Source organism: Diaporthe amygdali (assembly GCF_026229845.1).
Source record: "Diaporthe amygdali strain CAA958 chromosome Unknown NODE_4_length_2575358_cov_65_588622, whole genome shotgun sequence".
Classification (NCBI taxonomy): domain Eukaryota; kingdom Fungi; phylum Ascomycota; class Sordariomycetes; order Diaporthales; family Diaporthaceae; genus Diaporthe; species Diaporthe amygdali.
In genome coordinates this window covers 2,532,886-2,548,372 of record NW_026517024.1, presented here as the reverse complement: position 1 = coordinate 2,548,372, position 15,487 = coordinate 2,532,886, and the positions used below count along the sequence as shown (strand labels likewise).

At 54.0% G+C, this 15,487-nt stretch overlaps 2 protein-coding genes across 2 annotated transcripts; both read right to left on the bottom strand.

Moving 5' to 3' along the window:
- Positions 1–1,252: 1,252 nt before the first annotated feature.
- On the bottom strand, positions 1,253–6,515 carry J7T55_008957 (uncharacterized protein; the record flags this gene model as incomplete). The annotated part of the gene is made up of 3 exons (XM_053139328.1): positions 1,253–5,333; positions 5,435–5,716; positions 6,103–6,515. 3 exons carry the CDS (start codon positions 6,513–6,515, stop codon positions 1,253–1,255), a joined length of 4,776 nt encoding a protein of 1,591 aa, XP_052998229.1.
- A 5,414-nt stretch (positions 6,516–11,929) lies between these two features.
- Positions 11,930–13,027, bottom strand: J7T55_008956 (uncharacterized protein; the record flags this gene model as incomplete). Its single annotated transcript, XM_053139327.1, has 4 exons — positions 11,930–11,951; positions 12,280–12,430; positions 12,557–12,591; positions 12,855–13,027. 4 exons carry the CDS (start codon positions 13,025–13,027, stop codon positions 11,930–11,932), a joined length of 381 nt encoding a protein of 126 aa, XP_052998228.1.
- Positions 13,028–15,487: the final 2,460 nt, after the last annotated feature.

The window sequence follows — 15,487 nt, the reverse complement described above, 5'->3', positions numbered from 1 at the left end:
TCGTGACCTTGTTTGCCGCGACTCGAAGAGGTTTTCCTACTTGTTTAGGATGTATATTATACGTAGATAGAGATGCGTAATTGTTTGCTTTGCGTTCTCGCGTGTCGAGAAGCAACGTGAGGTGGGCGAAAGGCAGGGAGCAAACCTCTAAGGATACAGGAACGGAGAGAGCAAGATGCGACAGACGCTGTTAAGCTGGGAATCATGGCGGACTCCTTAAAGCAGTCCAAACTCATTAGCAAGGCTACAGTCCCAAGTTTGACGACATGGACCACGGTGATTCGAAGTTACCAAAAATCTCAAATATTTGAGACGAATGGATGGGTTGTCAATTAAGTGTCATTTTTCTTTCTCTTCATAATACTATCTTCACTCTTTCCTACTTCTGCAAGATGCAGACGTGTAGGTTTCCGCAACAAAAAAAGTTCGAACGATATATATATGTGGCAGCGGCAGCGGCAGGCCGGTCGTTCGAAGCTGACAGGCGAGAACGAGAGCCGCCGCCAACACCATTGAACACCATGCGGTAAAACAAAAAAAAAAAAAAAAAGGGTTCACCGCAGTACGGCGGTGGACCTTCTCCCCCACCCTCCCTCTCCCATCGATGAACGGAAGACTCAAACCACCACCCATGACTCGCCGCTCTATGTCTCGTCAACTCCAAGCCGGACCGCGACATCTGTGGTGTGAAATGGAAACGGACTTGTATGTGCTGTACATGTCTCCCTTGGGCTTTCTTCCCTGTGCGGCCCTTGTGCCCTCCTATCTTGTCTCCAGGTATCATGGATATTTCCAACTAAGAATAAAGAAAACCAACGGAAAAGGAAGAGAGAAAGATCCTAAAGAAATCAATGCCAATGCTCCACGCCGTTTTGGTATTGATGTCATCCGAGAGGCCGGTGAGAGGTGAGAGAGTGTGATTAGCCGATTATCAGTATGCTGTTTTGGTGGGGTGTCGTTGATTCGCTTTCGCTATGGCGCCAGTCCGTAGGCTCGAGATTGCTTGTTTGATTTCGGGATTGAGTGCGAGTGGATGAGTGTGTGTGGGCTAGCAGCCTCAGAAGAAAAGAACAATGTCGCACTGTTGATGCATAGGGTATGACGTGCGCTGCTTGGGTGGGAACGACTGCGTGGTATCTCGGGTGACATATAGAATAGAGACGATTCGCGTAAATTCATGCTCCTTGCTGGTGGTGCTTCATCAAGAGCAGATGCTGAGAGTGAGACATTCGTAAGACATCGTGTACGTAAATCAGAATTGGGGGTCCTCCCTCAGGCGGCCCATAGAGCTTTGCGGCGTGAGTCCCCTGGGAACACCCATCATCATCATTGAGCTTTCTCGACGACTAGCCCGGACGGATTGTGGTTGGTCGTACGCGGCACCAGTCTCGTATATGGGCCGATCATAGCCTGGATTGACCATGCGCTGCTGTGCCGCATAGTATTGACTAGGGTCCAGGCCTGGTGGCATGATTACGCTCTCATACGCAGGGCGAACAGCGATATTGTTACCGCCGCTACTCTGCTGGGCCAAGTATGACGGCTCGTAGCTGCGTTGCTGGATGAGGGGAGGTGTCGGTGTGGATCTTGCTTGTGTGAAACCGCCGAGAGGATTCAAACTAGCAGGAGGAGGCGTATTACCTCTTCGTCCCTCCTGAAGGGCCTCCGCGAGACGGTGGCGGTGCGGGGATTCTCTGGCTGCGGATGATGTTGATGGTCTTGGAGGAAGGTCGAGGCCGGACCCGCGTTGCTCCTCGAATGATCCTGGTGTGGGCAGTTCGTACTCTTCCGGCACAATGCCAAAGATGGCTTCGTAGTTTTGCAGGAACAAGGCAAAGACTGGCGCAGGGATGGTCAACGTTGGTGAGAAGACAATGCCAACATTTCGGACCGTCATCTTGTTTTGATCGGCATGGTTGATAACCTTGATCAGGAAGGCGATCAAATACTTCAGCAATGTAGCATTTGGTTGTGGGAGTCTCGTGACGAGTTCGCTCAACGCCGCGATCTTATCCGCTTGACTACTCATCTCGGTGACTGCCACAAAATCCAAATGCAAGTCTCTGGTCAAGATGCTGGTTGGTAACTCCCGCAGGTATGCCTTTAGCATAGAGGCAACCGCATGGATGTCGTGGTACTGTTCGTCTGCGAGCAGATTAACGTCACCCTCCATGTCGAAGCGTTCCTTCAACGACTTGATGACAACGTTCGAACCGCTGAGACGGAAGATGCCCTCTTCGGTGACCGCTCCCTTAGCATCCAGATATTGAATACAACGATACACCACAGCAGGCAGTGGCACGCGGACATCTCTGGGAGGGTTGTACCGCACGGATTCAGCCAGAGGTGCGCCGAAGGTTCGACGAACGGGTCCGTTGTAAACCTCTCTCGAACCCGAAGTGCCAGGGGATCCAGAACTTTCACCAAAAAGCGAGTCAGTACCATCGCTTGAGGATCTCTGTTTTGGTCCAAAACCGAAGAAACTGCGCTTCTTGACTTTCTTTTCGTCCATGCCGGGAGGAATATTGAGTCCACCCATTCTATTTCCCCACATCGACATGTCAGAGATCACTTGGGGGTCTCGAGGAGCAGAGATGCTGTAAGACGGCTGAGAGCCGAAACCTGCCGCTGGTGAGGGTTGTGGGTGGTCGGGGCCGCCCATCTTCGGAACATCGCCTTGCTTCGTAGTCTCGTAACTAACCCCAATCAAAGCGTCCTCGCTGTCCTTGGCCTGCTGCTGCTGCTGCTGCTGCTGAGGGCGAGGGTGCATCTTCTTCTTGGCGTTTGCGCCCTTCACATGACCCTGTGCCGAGCCCTGTTGCTCGCGAGCTTGCTCGCGCTTGCTGTCTTCGTCCGCGTCTTTGAAATTGGTCCATTGCAGTAAGACTTCTACCCATTGGTCGCGTTCTTTGTCACTCTCGGCACAGAGAACATGTTTGGTCATAGCGCTGGGGTCCTTCTTCTTCGGTTCCAGGATAAGGAAGGCGTGGCGATATTGATTCTCGGCTTCATCGATGGGGCGAGCTGGCGATGGCGCGTCACCTCCTGGCTGCGACTGTCTGCCGATTTGGGCTCCTGGAAGTTTGATGGTGCCCAGATGTGCTCCTCCGGGTGTCTCGAAATACTTCAAGTGAGGACCTTCAACGCTGAAGAACCTAGCCTTCCAGCCGCCAAAGTTCTTGCCTCTCTTAGTCAGATAGCCGGTCTTGAACTGTCGTCCACCAGGTCCCAATTTTGGTGCGCCTTCGTCTGCTGGACCTGTCGACGAGCCCATCTCGTCAGCATTTGGTGGCAAAACATTAGTGGACAAATATCTGCAGAGTTCCACGGCGGTGGACGTGTCAAGTGCAGTGTTGAGCGCTTCATCTAAATATTGGTCAAGGGCTTGGCGGCGAGCATCGAGCTTCGCTGGGGCGTGGCCACTGAACAATGTACGATCTGGGGTCCTCGCAATGAATGCTGCACACTGCTTCAACCTTTGGTCTAGCTTGGAGAGAGACACCGAGTCCTTTTCAACTCGCCAAAGCTCTCCACCTTCGGATCGGGAGATGATCGCCAATGTAAACACCGGGTCCTCCTCCAGTTGCGTCAGCGAGATCAAGCTCGCGCGCGATGGCTTCATCCGTGACGATGCAACTTTGACCATAACTGACGGTATGGCATTTGGAGGCAATAAAAGATCTGGGTATTCCTCGGTGACAAAACCTTTAAACACCCTGGTTCGTTCAATCTGGCTTGCGCGGCTCTCTGAAGTTGGGCTGTCGGCCGTCTCCGCATCAACGGCAGCCTTTACAATGTTGAGGGGCTGTGGCGACCTCAACACCAAGGGCTCGCTCGGTGGGGTTTGCAGGGGCGTGTTCGGAGGTAGAGGAATTGGTTGTCGGGGTGCACGAGGTGATAGTGGCATGGTGACGCCACTTTGCCGTGGTGACTGAGGTGGTGAGCTCAGCCCCTCGCCCATGTGTGTAGGACGAGGGCTTAAAGGCAGACCAGGGCTTCGCAGAGGTAAAGCGGTGCTCGAGAGGTTGCCATCCAGCATTCCCGCCAAAGAACCAGGAGCGTTTGGTCTGTTCAGCGATTTTGGTGAGCTCTGCGCCAAGTGGATTTCTGGCGTGGCCTCCTGTGGCGTCTCCTTTGCGCTGCTCTTGCTTTTCTTTGATTGGCTTCGTGCCTCCACCTCTTTCAGGACCAGGGCTTCACGCAATTCATCATCTTCCTGACGTGTTCTTCTGCGGCCGCGCTTCTCAGCCGCAACCTCGTTAACCTCTAGAAGATCATCGTAGTCCGAATCGCTCTCGAAGTCCTCGTCAGGCGGGAGAGCCGAGCTCGAGTCTTGGTCTTGGAGCTGCAATGGTGCTGGTGGAGGCTTTCTTGGAGGCGGGGCTGGGACAGATGGGAAGCGTGAAGTTCCGTCTTCGTCCACAAAATCGTCGAGTTCCGAGCGAGGCGCTTGCCGTGGTGGCGCTGGTAGTGCACCTTGCGGGGGCGGAGGCCGCTCAGGAAGAGACCTGGAGGGTGGCAGTGCGAAATTGATTGGAATATCGTTTTTCGCGTATGCCAGATCTTTCGAATCCTCCGCGTCCCTCTCTTGGGCATCATGGTCGAAGTTATCCAAGGCATGCTCGCTCGCTTCTGGCATCGAGTGCGAGGGATCCAAAATCTCCCCGACAGCCGAAGGAGGCCCGTTGCTGCACTGATCTGCTGGGGGCGTGATCGGGTAAGGTGCCATCGAGACGTCAATCGGAGAATGCCTCATGTTCTCGGACTCAACGCTGGGAGACGCAGGTACGTCGTCGGGGGTCTTCTTAGCTGTGTCGTCATCTGCCTGTGCAAGACTCACTGCGGACCCTCGGCCTTGTACCGCCGAGGCTGACGAAACCGATGGGATTGTTTGCAGAGTCATTACTTCTTTTAGCTTTTTCCTGTATTTTTCTTTGTCTTTCAGGGCCCGTTCCAGGTCTTTGTTGAGACCCAGAATCATGGCCCTTTGCTTGTCCACCAAACGCCATAGCTGGGAATTCTGCTGTGTCTGCGAATTCTTCTCTTTCAGCAAGTATTGTATCACCGCCTCAGGAGAGCCAGCGGCTTTGATCAACTTTGAGATATCGGCGGGGCTGGAGGAGCCATCTTGAGGGTTTTTGGGAGTTGATGACCCAGTAGAAATGGCGGAGATAGCAGAGTCGATGGACGAGTTTCTTGGAGCACCCTTCACCTTCTCCATCCTCGAGGACCCAGGCATGGCCTGAGAAGATGAGTTGGTCGAGGCTCCAAGTGGCTTCTTCACGGGGTCGGACACGCTTCTGCTATCATGCGTGGATCGTAGGAACGAGGATCTATTTCTTGGTTAGCGGTGTGTCACGTAAGTCAGCGCCGCCCAACGTCAGTTCGGCGAGCCGCAGCACAATGTGAGCAAGCAAAGAAGCTGTCCACGAACCCGGGTGTTGTCTTGTCTTCGGGAGTCGCTGTGCCCGAGGAATCACTGTGGTAGTATGACTTCTCGGCGTCGAGGCTGTCCCCCGTCCTTTGTCGCGGTAACGTTTCGGCAGCTTCTGACGAGGCGCTTGTTGTTTGTGAAGCCAAAGGCGTCGTCGGCGAATTGATGGGCGAACCGTGAGCTCCGAAGGAGACCTTGAAATGTGATTGTCTGGGACTAGGACTGGTGGGAGGAGAGATAGCTGTGGTATTATGCAGCGGACTGGGTGCAGGTTTCCGGAATCTGGAACAGGAGATGGTCGTGGGTCAGCATGAAGCACGTCTGGAGTAACTCGGTAGTGCTTGCAGTAGTACGCGGGGGCGAGGCAGTCGGTGGTCTGAACGGCCGTGATCAAGTTCCACAACAGAACAAGAACTAACATGACAATCTGGGGAAAGGCAGCTAGATCTACCCTCCTCGCGAGCAGCACTAAGTCGTCTGATCGCGCTGTCGGTGGGCCAGTACTGCGCTCGACAAGCCGGAGTGTTCGAGAGTAGGTAATTGCACGAAGCCAAGCCACAAACGAAAAGGGAAAAGGAAGCAAAACGTGGATGCAAGTGCAAGGAATCACAAAAAGCAGTGGGCCTATTGAGGAGGGACTTGGACGTGTAGAGAACCATGCATCTTACCTGGCACCAGCGCTGGGCAAAGGACTAGTGGGTGATGATGAGGTCAGGGAGCCGGAGCCGGAGCCTGAAATTGAACCTGAACCTGGACCTGAGCCTGAACCTGAGGCATGAACACCGAGGGGGACAATGGTGATGGGACTAGGGACGGGACCAGAATGCTGGCCACGAATGTGGTGAACTTGAGCGCGGCCTATAGTAGGGCTGTCCTGGGCATAGTCGAGCTGGGATGCACTGGTGGGCGACACAGGAGTATAGGGAGGGCCGGGGGCAGGATGGCTCTGGTACTGAGTGAGAGGTTGGTGTTGAAGATGGTGAGGCCGCTGCTGATGTGTCTGATGGTGGGAGTGCGGGTGGGAGGAGTAGGCGTGGGCATCAGACGGATGTTCCCTACTCTGGTGCGAAAGCTGCGACATGGTCCTCTATGCGAGGGACCTGAGGGGGGACTCAGGGACCTCAGGGACCTCGACGAGGGGAGGTCGAGGGGACGCCGGCTCGTGGGCCAGATTGCTTCAGGGTTGGTAGTCTGCGACGCGACGAATCTGGTGTGGACTGGTCTGGTCTGGTCGGGTGGTGCTGGGTCAGAAGGCCCGTCTGACAGTTTGAGAGACCCCAGCCTGTGCCTGTCCCGTCCTATCCTGTCGTGGCCCAGTCCTTTCCCGGGGCCGAGGGTCAGAGCTTAAACGCTGCAGTGCTGCGGTGCTGCAGGTGCTGGAGACCGAGTGTTTCGAGAAGTGCCTGGATGACCCTGACAATCCTGGATCTCGGTTTTGGGGCGTTTGGAGATCAGTCGCGTGGGTGAGCGGCGCAGGTGCCAGGAGCCGGGTTGCCAGGCGAGGCGAGGCGAGGCGAGGCGAGGTGTAAGAAAGAAGCTCCTTGGTCGTTGTCGGCCTGGTCCGATTTGCCAGCTTGCCTGTCACGACGAAGAGGAAATCCTATCCTAACCTAACCAGACCCAAGACTGCAGCAGCGCACCGCGGTAAGAGAGAGACAGAGCGCGCGAGAAACTCGAGTTGGTCGATGGGTGGAGAGGGATGGGACGAGGGGGCGCGAAGGATGGGCAGGGTCGACAATAATTACAGATTACCAAAATCGAAGATGGAATGAAGGAACGGCAAGGGACACAAAGGTGCCAACTCAGTCGGCCAGCAGCAGTGTCGGGTCGGGTCGATTCGGTACTGCATTGCCTGTCAAACGGACAGGAAAAAACAGAATTGACAGACAAGACAGACAGACAAGCTAGACTATAACAAAGCAACGAGTTAAGTTAAAAGGAATGAAAATTGCAACGGGCCTGTGAGAGGTAGGCGGCAGTCCACGGGTAGTCTACTGTGAGGGGGGAGGGGCGATGATGGAAATGATGGACGATCAGGACAGTGACAGTCGGGTTGTTTTTTTCTTTCTTTTTTCTTTCTTTCTTTCCCTTTCCCTTGAACCCGTCCCTCTCTCTGGCTCAATTCCGAGGGGGACTCCAGTGCCGTGCAGCCAGCAGTGCTGTAGTTTTGTATCTGCATTGCAACCGTGAACCGTACGGTTGAGATGGATGACCTGTCAATGATGATGATTTCTCTGGTTCCTCATCTCCCGCCCACGTCCCATGTCCCACCTCCCGCGTCCCATGTTCGTTCCTGTCCCACTCCCCACAGTATACAACAAATGTCTACGTCCACGTCCACGTCCACGTCGAGGGATTGATTTGGTATTATGTGCCGTGGCCAGGTCCAACCTAACCTCACGTCTAGACCATCTCAGGCTCTGGGCCCCAGGAATGATGGCGGCGCTATATTCATCTACCGCCTCGTCCTCGTTCTCGTCCTCGTCCTCGTCCCCCGTCCACACCAGGTCACAAGCCACCGGCGTCCTCGGGCATTTGGGTGCTTTGCCCAGGCGGTGCACATGAACAGGGTGCTCGGCCGGTACGCCATGGATACGTGCCGGTACCTGGCTACTGGCTGCACGTGTGACGGAACAGTCAACTCCCTTCCTGATGCAGAAATCAAGTCAAGTCAATTTCCTGCAGAAATGTCTCTCCATGATCTCTCTCTCTCTCTCTCTCGGCCGCTGTCTTCCTCTAAGACTTTTCCTCCCTCGACAACACATAGCAAAGCAAACAAACAGCTACTAGGTGCCTGCTATGCCCACCCAGCCAGCCAGCCAGCCAGCCAGCCAGCCAGCCAGGTCCAGTCGGTCAGCAAGATACACTATTAGATACTATTGTGGCAGAGACTTGTCAGGCGGGCCCGGGCGTGACGCCGGGGGCGAAGAGTGAGATGAGGCCCGATTTTTGGCACCGCGCAATTCTCCATGCGATACAACCCGCATCGGGCAAGATGCTCCTTATGGCGCTATGCCCAAAATCGATCCACCCTTGTGCCCCTGACCCCTGGCACGCACCTTCCTGGCCAGCCTGGGAAACCTGGCAGACCTTGGAGGGCAGGGGTGGAGGGGGTGGAGGGGTGGAGGAGGGGAGCAGGGGAGCAGGGGGTGGCATGGTAGGGAAGGTGCACCCAAGTCCAACATGGAATAATCCAACGAGAGCTGGGTCGACTCGACTCAATTCGGTTCGGTTCGAGTCGACTCGAGTCGAGTCGAGTCGAATGTCAGCCAGTGCCAGTGTCAGAGCGAGCACGAGTCCTCCCCCAGCCACGGACGCTTTCTGAAATGGATGCGAAATTACACAGTATCAACTTCGCAGCGCCCTAGGGACAAAGGGCGCGCTGGCCTAGGACCTCTCCAGGTCGGATCGCTGGCCTGAGCAACCAAGCACTCAGACACACGGCATGCAATTGGCTCATGGTCTCTGTCGATATGGGCTGCCAGATATCAGCCAGGGCGACACGCCAATGCTTCACGTCAGTGCTCCACGCCTGCACGCCACTCACAGTTACACAAGCACACACGACTCCTCGTTGATCAGTACGGTGTGCCAGACCATGTCCCATAACACCCAGTCTATAATCGAGTGTGCTGTGTGGTAGGTGGTCTTCACCAGCACCCATCATCTCTTGTTCTCTCTAACTAACTTCTGGCAGCCGTGGCTTGATTCGTCCGGTAGTAGACTGGTGATGAACCGTGTTATTACAGTGGCTCCGTGGCACCAGTCCACGACACGGCTGAGCCGGAGAATTTCTGGCTGTGGAGTCCCCTTAAATTTCATTGCCAAAACGAGATTCGAATCCATCATCAGATACGCGTGTACGTACCTAAATACCCTGGAGGCCAGGCCAGGGTCGCTCAGGTGTCAAGGAGGTGTCTCCAGCCAGTCAGCCTGCCCCAGCTTCATTCAGCATCCTGACGCTGTCAAGCTACATGGCGCCATCGCGATGGGCATCCGAACATTGCGATTATCATCACCATTCTTCTCGGCACGGCAGTGTCGATTGGTGCCAGACTCACCTAGGTTTATGGTTATCTTTCATGAACACACCACGTAGCCTTTCGGAAGACGTGCCCGCCGTTCTCTCGTTAATCTCAAACAGGCCTGGCCCGTCCATCGAAGGCTCAATAGGCTCACGTCAAAGCTTCATCAATCATCACTTGCAGCGTCTCCAAATGACCACTGGGCACGGATCCCTCACGGGCCAATTTCGTCCGCCCCAAGTGGAGTTTGTATCCATTCCTGGGTTTCTGGGGGTCCTCTCCCACCATGACGACCTGCCTAAGCTTTCAAGCGAACCCGGCCACACGCTTGCCCATACTGACTACCTGCTGCAACATGGCGCGGAAACTGCTACCGCCGTGTCATTTGCACGCATCATGCAGGAGGACATCCGGGTTCTGCAGGTACCGTTCCGTGATACCAGAGCGAACCAGGACTTCAGAAACACCAGTTACCCACTCCGGAATTGCATACCATGGCGAGTTGATGCGCCCGGCACCGATAGATCGTCACCGCTCAGCCGACATAACGGCTTCCCTTAAACTCGGGCTGTGCGGAGATCACATCCTACAATACCCACTTCCACCTACGAAGGTCGGATCCATGGTTAATTGACTGGATTCGATACGCCGGCACTCAACCTGCAGATGTACCTCCTATCCCTCGATGAATGCGCGCGGCCAAACACGCCTTCAGCAGCATTGCACGCGGTAACTCTAACCCGCCTCTCTGAAACAGGTCATTTGGTCTTCCAGTTCAAACAAGATTTGAATACCTCGGCTTGGAACTGTTCGACAAGTTTTTCAAGGCTCTCAGCACATAGCAGTCTCGCTGGGCGACTCAACCTTGACAGGCTAGATGACTGGCTCTCAGCCTCTCATAGAAGCGCCGTCATGCTAGCATCATCCCTCGATTTGCTCTTCCCGGCGGCATCACAACTTCTCAATGACCACAATTTATTCTAGACCAGGGATCAGGATCTTCGTAGCTCACTGAGTGATGTTCAGATGCAAGTCTCGTGGATCAATTGTGGCAACATAAGGCAAAACCACGCAGCGCGAGCATTTGACCACTGGTGAAGCCTTTTTCTGATCACCAGCCCCAAACTCATCGCCGCGTTGCGACTTTGCAATTATGAGACAAATTGCACATGCAACTCTAAATCTTGATCAATTCCATCAAGTACCGCTAGGAGCCGCGATAATCCCACCGCTATCTAGATTACCCTCTTTTTTTTCTCCGGCAGATCGCGGGGCATCCTATCCCATCTCATCCCAGCCCTCCTTCTCGGTGAAGCTATCCGGGTCTCAGCCCCTTTTTTGACCTCCGGACATGGCTTTTCCCAGATCCTTTTCCGAAGTCTATACTGAAAACGTTGGATGAAAGGCATCAGCGAGATACATATCATCAGGGGCCGCATTTGAATTCCGGCTGATGGCATCGCCGATCGACCCTGTTCAATGCGTGCATGCATGCAAGCACTTTGAGTTTGGATGGAGCAGCGTGCCTGAGGGTGAAAGCAACGTTGCCAGTCTGGTTCGCCTCTAGCGGGCACCAGCCAACTACCAGGCCTGCCCGAACCGAACCAGAAGTATCCAACAACCGGACGGCCAGAAGCTCCCGGCCGTCACCAGGGCTTCACACCATCATCTCGGTGAAATAACGCCGGAGCCTCAAGCCGTCCAATAAATCCCCGCATGAGCTTCCCCTAGCTGCGATGCCTGCCACTGCTGGCTTCCTGGTTGGCGCACCTCTTTGCCTGGACCCGGCGCTCGCACTTACTCCGGCGAACATGTCCAACACAGCCGCGGACGCTTAGCAATACAGACGCGGCGGTCGTGGCGTCCCGATATATTGGGCTCATAAGTAGCGTGGCTGATATACAACATGGCATACCATACACGAGGCGCTGGCTCACGTCGGTGCAAACGTTGTCCTAATACACGCACGAGTCGGCGTGCCCCGGCGTCAACGATATGATGCCGAACGCGTTCTCGAGTGCTTCGATGCATTTACTCAATTTACACGCAGCTCCCCACGTAACTGGCCGTACTGCTTGCAGAGGCCTCAATCAGGACCCTTTGTTTTCCGACCAATTGGACAGGTACTCGAGATCCGGGCTATCAGACAACAAGGATTCGAGTTTCCGAGGCTTAAGCGAGCAAGGCTCCCTTCCTCCGGCATAGTGCTAGTTGCTGGCGCGTCGTCCACGTTTACATTATCCGGGTCCAACACAGCTTGTCCGACAGCAAGATCGACTGTAACCTCGCTCTGCTACCAACATAACACTGACTTGGAAAGCTGAAGTCTGAGAAGCGTACCACATCATGTATTCCAATCTGCCACTTGGCCTGGTTCTATTTATTGATGCGACGCTAGAAGGCCGGTTGTGCTGCGCGGTTCGAGACGGTAGAACGATGCGAAACATTCTTTACAGAAGTCCACCGCCAATCAGGCCCGCGACCAACCCAGCCTGTAACCCAGCTGTCAGCGCCAAGACGAACAGCATGTCAACTCGAAGCTCAACACGTCGAAGAGCAGGTCCCACTGCAGATTGTTTATGGGGCGACTTTTCCCTCGTTTGTTGGAGCCGAGCCGCACATTAAACGTTGCCGTCAGCCCCTGTGTACCAAGCCTCTTCCCCGAATGGTTGGCCGCAGTGATGCTCCCCAACGCGTTTCCGTTGCTTTTTATATATCACATCTGAGAGCCTTTACCACAAACGTTGCGCTTCGTATGGAACCTTGTCACGTTCCTTCCCGTCTGCCAAGTGGTGATGGATTGTCGCAGCTGCCACTCACCGTGAGTTCTGGTGTAACGGCCCTTCTTTGCCCCTGTATACATGATCAACGTTGATGATCTGGAAATCCGGACCGTCGCCGAGCGAGTCCACCATGGCAAGTTTTGTGATACCTGCCAGATGTTTGGGAAGACAGACATCGGGCGGGCCGTCTTGTTTGTACAGGGTCATCATGCGTTTCGGCGAACAGACGTCCACGCATTACAAATATTCACCCAGGCTTGGTTGTAGGACACAGGGCATTGTTGAGGCTGATGTCTAGGGGTGTTATTGCTTACCACGGTCAACTAGTGTTGACCGCTGGATTGCATAACTATCGCGGAGAAAGGAAACAAGCTAGTGGCAACTATTGTACTGTGGAAGGACTGCGCCAAAGGCGTCTCCGAGTGGCGGACGATACTAAGAAGCCCGACGGGAAGTATGAGATGTAGAGGACGACATCACCAGCTCATGTCGTATTTGCCTCGTGCGTTTACAGACGGGAGCCCCATCCAAATTTGGGTGACTTATGCTGAAGTAGGACTATGTCTTTTCTTAAGTGGCTCTTCGATTGGGCGCCTCAACTTCGTCACGTACGACCTCTTGGCGCGGCGGATGCTCCTCGAAGCATCTGATATCCGGGGGACAAGGCCCAAGAGATCGGTCAGAGACCAGATCAGGTAGGAGGTCTGACCCATGTACAATTTGCGCTGCGCCATACGGATGCCAACGGACTGCGTGCAGCCGGCCGCAAGGAATTGCAACTTCATGAGCTGGTCAGTAGGAGGATCGCCAGGCGCAGCAGTGTCCGAGGTCCAGCAGACGGGACGGAGGTCGGCTCAGTCCAATGCCGCAGGATGGAAAGAAGGGTCCATGTGCCGTCGATCACGAATCCAGAACCATTATGCTAGCACAGAGCTTAGTGGCGATCATCGCGGAGAAGTTGGTCTAGAGACAAGGACGAGGCCTGCATGTCATATCTGGACCGCTGAGAATGCCGTCTGATGCTGCTTCGGGCTCGGACAACAACGAAAGGGCATGACTCTCTTGCTCTCTTTCCCGTTGGACACTGTTCCTGTGTGGTGCGCAATGCCACAAGACTCCGTCATGGTTGCTTTGATTCTGGCAGCGGCCGGAGAAACTCCAAAACGGCATCACGGCATCTCTTCTCGCCAAGTGGTAGGGATAGGGGGGATGTCATGACGGTGATGCGGATAGTCACTGTCACCTCCTATAGCCTGGGCCTCGGGGCGGGAAGGCATTTGGAATCGATCGCTCAGCCTATCGTCACATTCTGGGGGTGGTGGGAAACATCGCACGAGCGGATCTACAGACTGTCCGCGTCGTCCCATTTCGTCCCAAGAAGCCGCGATTTGCGGGCACGACGCCATGCCCAGCGTTGCTTCCCGTGTGGTTCCCAGCATTTCAGATCTCCTCCACATCACGGCTCACCGTCACAGTGCTCCGTGCGTCGGCTGATGTCCTGTTTCCCCTGGCCAATACTAGTTCAAGTGTGCTCGCGTGTGTTTGTTTGTGTGTGAGTGGTGGGCGTGTATGTGTGCCTTGGCCGGGGCCTAGGCTGGCCGAACATCCCCTCCATCTGCGTTTTCAACGTTGGCCCTGCAGGTCGTCCGCCCAGCTGACCGCCTCCTCCAAATCTTGAAACCAAAGGGGCCGGCATGGTGCGCGATGGGTAAGGTGGTTTGGGAGGTGTTTCAGAATAGGGGCAGAGCCAGATGACTTGACCGGTGCACAATGGCGGGGAGGCCCGTGCGGACTCAGGCACATCCACCAACACCATCAGCCTGTGTCTGGATGAGATGTCATCATGGCACGCTTACTTTGAATGTGCAGTTGTCTGCCAGCTGGCGCTGACGTCGGTCTGTACATGTCTTGTGTTCGAGACGAGGTGCAACTGTGCGGGCGGGAAGGTGAGTAAGCAGTTTTTTATCTGGGAATATGGTCGACTATGTGTTATTGCAAGCAGGCAACGTACGATACACAAGAAAACACAAGGCATTTCTGGGACCAAGGCGAATTCAATTGAGCTCACTCGCTGTCACTAATGGGAATCATGGCTGTATCGAAAGCGAAGTCGCTCTTCAGCACAAACAAGTGTCGGACCTTGCAGAGAGCATGGGTCGAGCACTGGCAGTATTCTGTCCCAAGCGCATGTTTGCAGCGATGGATGCTCCTGAGGCTGTGACAGATCTAAGGTCCTTCTGGTCAGAGATTCTTCCATATTAGGAGAAATGCACGAAAGGCTTGTGTTGTAGTACAGAATGTCGAAGTGCGGCTTCCGCTTCGTTGACGATGGCAGATGTTTCTCAACCCGACCTACATATTTGCGAGCCTCAGGCAACAAAAGAGGGAGAATCTTCATGTTTATTGTGACATATAGTCATAATCCCCAAGCTTCATGTCACACAAACCCGGCCGTGCTCATGTATCCCATGATCGGACTCTCGTAGTATCTCTTGCTGTTTGATGTCCATTTTTCAATCCCAGTTGCCGTCATACTTGCATCTCGGTCGTTGCCGAAGTCCTACACTCTTAGGATGACCAGATCCTTCCTAATTTACACTCAATATGCTTCGAGAAATTTGTGATCATCATGAATTCAGGGACCTTGGGACTTGGGTACTTTGAAAAGAATGTAGAGGCTTGCTGCGCATGTGCCACACGTGCTCTAGACAAAGACAAAGCTGAATCCTCCTCTGATCAGGCAGTATAATGGGAGCTCAGGAAATCGTCTTTAGCTGCAGTGTTCACCATTAGTATTGAGGTGTGTTGCATGTAACTTGAGTCATTCTGCTTCAACTTCTCATTCACAACTGGGGAAAGACGCCTGAATAGCATCAGTATACTTCTTGCGAGGTCAAGGTTTCGGCTTGTTGAATGATTGACTGGGACAAAACACCACGTTCAGAACGAATAGATTTATTTCGTGCTCGACAGATAGTCAGTCGAACCCAATCAAGTTACACTGCCACACGCATGAGGACAGCTTTTCGTAGATTTATAATTTCATGTGTCCATGGCGGATCTAGTTTTTGGTCCTTCAAGTGATCTAACATCCAGTATGTAATTCTCATTATGCATTGGAAAGCTACTGAATCCCAGCACGGAGAGATTCTGTCATGAGACATTCGAACACTATGTGATGACTTGGCTTCCTCAAGTAATATTTCACAAATTCTGGCATTATCAGAGGAACCAAGCGATAGCGT